This window comes from Hordeum vulgare, chromosome 3H (genome assembly GCF_904849725.1).
Source record: "Hordeum vulgare subsp. vulgare chromosome 3H, MorexV3_pseudomolecules_assembly, whole genome shotgun sequence".
Classification (NCBI taxonomy): domain Eukaryota; kingdom Viridiplantae; phylum Streptophyta; class Magnoliopsida; order Poales; family Poaceae; genus Hordeum; species Hordeum vulgare.
In genome coordinates this window covers 521,027,895-521,035,862 of record NC_058520.1, presented here as the reverse complement: position 1 = coordinate 521,035,862, position 7,968 = coordinate 521,027,895, and the positions used below count along the sequence as shown (strand labels likewise).

Here is a 7,968-nt window from a genome sequence, read left to right as displayed (position 1 = left end):
AGCATGTTGATAAGGTGTAAAAGTGAATCCTCGTCTTCTTTCATTAGATGATTGTGGACACGACGGTGCAAACACGGGGAAGGGGGAGAGGAGTCAGGCGAGGTTGACAGCGAGCACGACGGTGAGATGGACTCGAAGCACAGGTCGTGAGGAACTAATTTAGGATGACGCTGGCGGTGCAAACACGCACGTCGTGGTAGATGGAGAGCGAGCACAACGGTAAGATGGACTCAAAGCACAGGTCACGAGGAACTAATTTGGGGTCAAACATGCACGGGGTGGTAGATGGAGATCTGTGGCGAGCTCAGATGGAGAAAAGAGAGAAGGACGAAGGCCAGGTCGGGGAGAGTGGCGAGCTCAGATGGAGGAAAGAGAGAGGGACGAAGGCCAGGTCGGGGAGAGGAAGCGGGCCACGAATTGTGGGTGGAGATAAACTAACATGGCTACATTAAATCAGGGCATCAGCTAGGTATCTCCACGATGGGATGAAACGTACATCAACGGCACATGAGCAGTCTAACGATACCTTCCTATCACAAGTATGATAGTAAGTGTTTCCCAGCTAAATAGAAACAGAGTATAGACGCATAGTATGCACACACATGCATATGTAGACAAATCTGAGATGGAGTATTACACTATTTTTATTTAATTTACTCAAGACAAATCTGAGATGGAGTATTACACTATTTTTATTTAACTTACTCAACAAAATAAAGCATACTCCCTCCGTACCTAAATATAAGTCTTTTAAGATATTTCACTAGGTGTCTACATACGGAGTAAAAAATGTAAAACCTCTACAAAGACTTATATTTTAAGACGGAGGGAGTACATGTTTTCTCATTTCACATAATAATGAAAAGTTTAGGCACTCTTCACGGTGATCCGCCTGCAACCGAACAGCCAGGAATGCTTCAGCGCAAAGCTCAGCCTTAAATTGTCCAGCCCAAGTACAGCAACGACCACGCTTTATTTTCAATTCAATAAAGCATCCTTTACGATTTCGCATAATCAGAATAGGTCCCAAACATATTGGGGCGAGGAGTAGCAGACATGTATGCATCAACCACCTGCACAAAACAGAAACTGTTATCTCTCAAAAAAAAAAACTGTGAAGGAAATTGGTCTTGACGAAGCAAACATTAAGGCCTTGTTTGGTACTAGTGTTTTTGAGGAGATTGGTGAGGATAATCCTCCAAGGGATTGGGTGAGACCCCAACCTTCACCCAATCCCTTCAAATCCCCATTTATCCCCAATACACTAGGTAGGGATAGTGTATTGGGTATTGAGAAAAATGCACTATAATTTGAAAATTTGAGAGGAAATGTGGGGATGAAACATGTCAAATACACTAGAACCAAATGGTGTTATGGGATGTGTGGGAATTGAGGGGTTTGACCGGGATAATTCCCACAAATTCCCTAAAATACACTAGTACCAAACAAGGCCTAAGTGTTTATTCCAAATGTGGTAAGAATGATGGGATACAACATTTTAAGAGACGACCATGTGTGCACCATATTTAAAAGAAGTCTACGAACCAAATTGTAAACAAAGACTAAGAACCAAATTGTGTACCTCATCTTTAAAAGAAGTCTACAAACCAAATTGTAAACAAAGACTAATAAGAACCAAATTGTGTACCTCATCGGACACTTGAGCTCTAGCATTTTGATGTGCTAATGCAATCTTCGATAGAATGTCAGTGACATGGTCTTTCAATTTGCCTGTTAGCATATTCCCAGCTTTGTATTCCTGGTGATAAAACCGTTTCATAGTGTAGGTGCAACTTAGGTTTCAATGCAAGTGCGTTGTGCAAACTTTATCTACACAGCAGTGTATAATAGTACCTTCTTGATATGCTCAAACTCAGCATCATCTTCAAGGAAGAAATTTAAATATTTGATACACACATCAACCTGGAAAACAATGACAATTAAACAATAGGTTTTGTATTCCAGAAGAAATATAATAATTAACCGAAACACCACTGATTGATTAACTGGATACAATAATCAAATAATCAAACTTAAGAAACAAAATAACAATTACATGATCAATTTCATGATTCGTAAGAATACAATAATTAACTGGAAATCAATAATCTAACTTGTGAGTTACAGATATATAATTCATTATGGTGCATGATTGTGGCATACTAGTTTACTACTCATTAACAAGTGCTCATGAATACCAAGGAAATTGCTTACATCAAGGTTCGCTCCATATTTCCTTTGGAGTTCCGTGGTGGACTGGCCACCAGAGAAAGCATATTTCCTAATCTGTAAAACAATAGAAATAAATCATAAGCCATTGAAATGATAGAATTACAAGGTGCTTGTCTCAAACCAATGACATTTTCAACATAATTAAATGGCCTAACTATAACATGCGATTCAAAACAAAGCTCGGGACAAACCTTTTCTTTAATTACTTTAGGTTTATCTGTCAGATATATTGCAGTATTCGGGTCACTGGCAGACATTTTACCAATCTCGCCCTGTAAAAGGGAAATGAATGAAACCCATAATGAAAGACAAAAAAAATACTCTCAGCGAGTTAGACTAACTAATGCTATTAACTGGGCCTGCTCTATTCAGTCCTAAATCCATGGCATTCCAATCGTACCTGAAGAGCAGGGAAAAATTTTGATTCAATCAGTGAAGGTTTCGGATAACCAATTTTAGGAGCAACATCACGAGTCAATCTAAAATAAGGATCCTGCATAGATTAGATACAAATAAATCAGAAGGTAAAGCAAACCTGCATACTAAACGCAAAGATGTACAGTGATGAAAATTCCAGATATGTTTACATTACAATAGTTCACGGAATATTTTTTCTATAATTTGAACCCATATGTACAAATCAATTACTGGAACAGCACAAAGTCGGGAGCAAAAAAAACTTAATTCACTGCTGTCAGATATGTTGTAATGCCAACATGCAGAGTCATTTATGCCAATACTGTGATTAAGATCGTAACAACAAAATATATTTGCCCCTGGTCTACTGATTATGTGACTAAGGGAAACAAAAACATTCAAAATACAACAACCATACAGGTATACATCTAGCACATATGTTTCAGAGAAAATAGGCCAGAGAGACAAGGTGTGAGAAAGGAAAAAACTCCCAGCTGTTCTATTTTTTGAAGCAGGAGGACCCTCCAGTTGAGGGCTGGCGTGGCACAGTGGTGAAGTCATCCCCACTTGTGCCAAGAGGCCAAGAGGTCCTGGGTTCAAACCAGCCTCTCTGCATTGCACTTTGCAGGGGTAAGACTAGGTTCCTATAATCCCTCCCCAGACCCCACCTTGTGTGGGAGCTTCTATGCACTAGGTCTGTCCTTTGTCCAGGGGACCCTCTAATTGTCGTAAGGCCACTAACCCTGATGGCCCATTCACCTTATGTACTTGGCAGCAATTAACCAAGAGGTCCTGGGTTCGAACCAGCCTCTCTGCATTGCACTTTGCAGGGGTAAGACTAGGTTCCTATAATCCCTCCCCAGACCCCACCTTGTGTGGGAGCTTCTATGCACTAGGTCTGTCATTTGTCCGGGGGACCCTCTAGTTGTCCTAAGGACACTAACCCTAATGGCCCATTCACCTTATGTACTTGGCAGGAATTAACCACAGCACCATTGCTGTTTCTCATTTCTCACTGTGCCGCCTCTGCCTGCTATCCCTTGCAACAGCTGCTTGCGCCCTGCTTTCCTGCTCCACCAACCTCTTCACTCTCATACTGAGCCACTGCTGCCCTCGCAACAGCTGCTAATCTCTGCTTTCCTGCTTGCAAGCCACCACCCTCCCACTCACACGCCGACACTCCAGCACCATTGTCGTTTCTCATTCCTCCCTGTGCCACCTGACTGCTATCCCTTGCAACAGCTGCTTGCTCCTTGCTTTCCTGCTCCACCAACCTCTTCACTCTCATACTGAGCCGCAGAGGCCCTCGCAACAGTGGCTGATCTCTGCATGCCTGCTTGCAAGCCACCACCGTCCCGGTCACACGTCGATACTACTGCTACCCCTAGCCACCATCGATGCTCCACCCCTCGCCACCAATAATTCAAAACTGTTGCTGAGCATTGCTGATGCAGCAATACACAAGCATGTAAAAAAAACTACCTTTATATTAAAATGTTTTCATGGTATTGGTCAAAATCAACAATATGCATATGCAGGAATATTTTCTATCTTAAAATGGTTTTAAAAGAAGGAATTTCAGACGTATAGGTAGGACACATTTCAATCTTTAAATGGAAATATCTCCATGAAAATGGCTGAAATACATAGACAGAAGGCAATAATTATGTATTTTATGTTTCCAGATGTACTTTAAGTAAGCTAGAAAGAAGATACAAACTATTTGCAGTAAACAAAGATCATCATACCAGAGATATGTTCTTACCTGGTCTATTGCACATGGAATAAGGCACCGCAGCTGGTCATTAACCCCAAAGAGATGGGGAAACGACGAAGCAAACGATGGAGCAGCCTGCACAGGAGGAAAGCAACACTTTCCTATGTGATCTTCTGGAGTAAATCCGAATGTGCCTCTAAGCTATTATTCAAAACAAAAAGTATTATGATAATATAGAGTAAACAAAGCTCGGTAGTCTTGAAAAAATAGTCATCTTGATTGCGAAGCTCTTACAGTATTAAATGTCACACGCTTTGCAACTTGCATCATATTTTCATAGAAGGGACTGACATATAGAGGTCATTAGTATAGGACAAAAAAGGCAGCAATAGCATAGGCATTTAAGTTACTACTGACAACATAAAATAAACATAATTCAGACCACAATTAATACCAGTAAACTTACCCTCCAACATATTCAAAATCTGAGAAAATGAAAGTTCTTTCAATGTCAAACCCACATGCTATGATGTCTTTGGCATTTTCACGGGCAAGCCGTTTAGATTCCGCAATAGACAAGTCCTTCCAGAGGAACTTCTCATCATCAGTTAACTGTATCACTACAGGCACCTTGAATGCATCCTGTAAGTACCTGCCAAAATCCGCTAAGGTTAATAAACATTAATTATTCATATCAGACTAGATGGCAAAATTATGGAAGGATGTTATTTCAAGTACATGTAGATACTACGCATATATAAATAGTATGAAAGGACGCCCTTTTTCATGATAGGCGACTACTAAGGGAGTGGAACCTATTTTTATGTCCGAAACACAGCCAGTTTCCTGCAGCAACTCAAGGGTGCAACGAACGTTTCAAGCTCTCAAGTTCCCTGTCATGTAAGGAACCTTGGGACATACTCCCTCCGCTTCTTTTTAGTCTGCATATAAGATTTGGTCAAAGTCAAGTGATACAAAGTTTGACCAAATATATATCAAAAGATATCAACATCTATAATACTAAACCTATATGTTATGAAAATTAATATCATTATGCATCTACTATTATTGATTTCATATTATAAATGTTCATATTTTGTTTTGTAAATTTAGTCAAAGTTTACGAAGTTTGACTTTGACCAAATCTTATATGCGGACTAAAAAGAAACGGAGGGAGTACATTATACCATGAATTGCTCCATCTATTAACCATGTAGACTTAACATTTTAGAATCCAAAACGGATCTTCACCAGGCCATCTTGTGGTCAATGAAGAACCCAAAGTCATCAATTAACAGAGCCCCAAAAGAAGATTAAAAAAATTACAGATAACTGCTGATACTTCAAAGGCGCACAGCACTTTTAGCGTGTAATGCAACATATAAAGAAGATATCAGAGAAACAAATTAGTAGGAATGCATAATTACTTTGTGAACATGAAGGGGACAAGGTGGCCAAGGTGCAGTGACTCCGAGGAGGGTCCCCTTCCCGTGTACAGGTAGAATTTTTCACCCTGCTCGTACAGGTCTAGTATCTGGTTCAAATCGCTAAATAAAGAAACAACAAACTCATCAGCAACTCAATCTAAACAACAAAACTACCTGCAACTGGCTTGAGTTGAAAATAATCATGTTGAAATCAAGGGGGAAATAGGGTTTTACCGGTGGGCAAAGAAGATCCCGCGGCGGAGGAAGTGATGCGCCGGTCTGGACGTAAGGTGCGCGATGCGGTCAATGAGCGCGGTGTCAATGCGTTGGCATCCAAATTGGTCCACCAACTTATCGTAGTTGACTCCTTGTGATGTGCCAGTCACCTCCCACGGGGTCACCACCTGGTCGCTGATTGCCAGCTCCCCTACCGCCGCAGCAGCCACATTAAGCACCGCTTCACTTTGAGGACCAACTTCCATTGCCAGCAGAAGGGCAGAGGGCTGGTTGATGAATATAGGATCGATCTAGTTAGGCAAGATGACTACTAAAAGAGGACACATGCTGACAAGAGCTAGAAGGGACATCTGGCCATAGAATAATTCAAACTAGATTCCACGGTTCAAAAAATCAACCTCCACAGAAAAACACGGAACTTATGCATGTCTAGTCGAACAAGTAGTCAAAGCAGTTAATTTAAAACACCAATCAGTTTATTTCAAAATGGACATATTCGATCCGTGCAAGTGAAATCTGAGGGGCCGGATACTCTTACCAAATGGGCAATTTGGATCTGTCTAGTGACTCTCATACTAATTTAATTACCGAACAAAGCAAAGAACCCCCTTCCTGGAAGGGGCGTGCTCCATAGATTCAACCACCTTGGCACACAGGGATAGTAATTAATCAACTAATCTCGGCATATCGAGCAAAACATCACCCTCCAGCTACAAGTCCGCTCACTCTAATTTTCCAATGCGGTACAATCATCCTGCAAAAGCCGGATTCTTTTGCTTCTAGAGATGAAACGGGTAGAGGAAAATCAGTACCAAGGCACACAAGGATAGTAATTAATCAACAAATCTAGACATATCGAGCAAAACATCACCTCAAGCTACAAGTCCGCTCACTCTAATTTTCCGACGCGGTACAGTCATCCCGCAAAGCCGGATTCTTTTGCTTCTAGAGACGAAACGGGTAGAGGAAAAACACCACCTTGGCACACAGACACAGGGATAGTAATTAATCAACTAATCTCGACATATCGAGCAAAACATCACCTCCAGCTACACGTCCGCTCACTCTAATTTTCCGACGCGGTAGAATCATCCCGCAAAGCCGGGATTCTTTTGCTTCTAGAGACGAAACGGGTAGAGGAAAATCTAAAGCTTCCGACCCACATAATAAGCAGAATCTAAGACTCGAAAACACTAGAGATCCAACAGCAAGAGACACGGAATCAAGAAATCCGTAGCGATCCGGCGGTCCGCCCTACTTCCTCGAGCATGAACACGTCAATGGATTACTAGTAGAGAATATACTTGTATGGAGGAATCGCATCATTACCTTTGAAGTAGCTGATCGGAGTTCTCGGCAGCTAGATTTGGATGTGGGTCAAGTTTCGATGCGCCGCCGCTTACGGCGTAGGGAGATCGAAGACCCCGGTGGGCTGGCCAACTTGCTGTGGTTCCTCTTTACTCCCTCCTCCGTCCGGAAATCAAACCTAGCGAAACGGGGCGGCTCCGTCCGGAAATCGAAGAGTAAAGAGGAAACCGCAGCAAGGACCAACACGCGTGTCGGACTCCTCGGCCTAGGCACGGTCTGTTCAGTACACGGGCCGGCACCCCTGGCATGGCATGGCCTGGCCCAAAAAAATGAAAAAATCAGAATATTTTTTAAAAAATACAGAAAAATAAAATTGGGCAAAGTAGGCATATCCTATTTAGAAAGGTCAAACAAGTGCGGGCAAAGGGATTTGACCTCGTGACCTCTTGGTTGTGCATTTATTTTTCTCTTTTATATCCACCGGTTTAGTTTATTCCTTTTCTTTTCTTTCTCATCTTTTTTATTTTCTCTAACGCGTGGTTTTTTGGAAAATTTGTGAAACTATTTTATTTTTGAAACTTGATCTGGATGACCTTTTTCCAAAATTGATGATTTTCTTCAAATTTCTTG

The 7,968-nt window shown here is 41.5% G+C and overlaps 1 protein-coding gene across 1 annotated transcript; it reads right to left on the bottom strand.

The window, feature by feature from the left end:
• Nucleotides 1–580: 580 nt before the first annotated feature.
• On the bottom strand, nt 581–7,558 carry LOC123444651 (tryptophan--tRNA ligase, cytoplasmic-like). The gene is made up of 12 exons (XM_045121445.1): nt 7,360–7,558; nt 6,028–6,296; nt 5,794–5,913; nt 4,833–5,018; nt 4,661–4,712; nt 4,415–4,567; nt 2,633–2,725; nt 2,424–2,504; nt 2,215–2,286; nt 1,855–1,923; nt 1,649–1,759; nt 581–1,073 (listed from the first exon to the last, which is right to left on the bottom strand). Exons 2-12 carry the CDS (start codon nt 6,273–6,275, stop codon nt 999–1,001), a joined length of 1,260 nt encoding a protein of 419 aa, XP_044977380.1. The 5' UTR covers nt 6,276–6,296; nt 7,360–7,558; the 3' UTR covers nt 581–998.
• Nucleotides 7,559–7,968: the final 410 nt, after the last annotated feature.

Coding starts and splice junctions, on each gene's coding strand:
- LOC123444651 (XM_045121445.1), bottom strand. CDS start 6,275: ATGGAAGTTGGTCCTCAAAGTGAAGCGGTGCTTAATGTGGCTGCTGCG. Junction 5,914..6,027: donor GGGATCTTCTTTGCCCACCG/GTAAAACCCTAT, acceptor TTCTTTATTTAG/CGATTTGAACCAGATACTAG. Junction 1,074..1,648: donor GAGCTCAAGTGTCCGATGAG/GTACACAATTTG, acceptor TGTTTTGTGCAG/GTGGTTGATGCATACATGTC.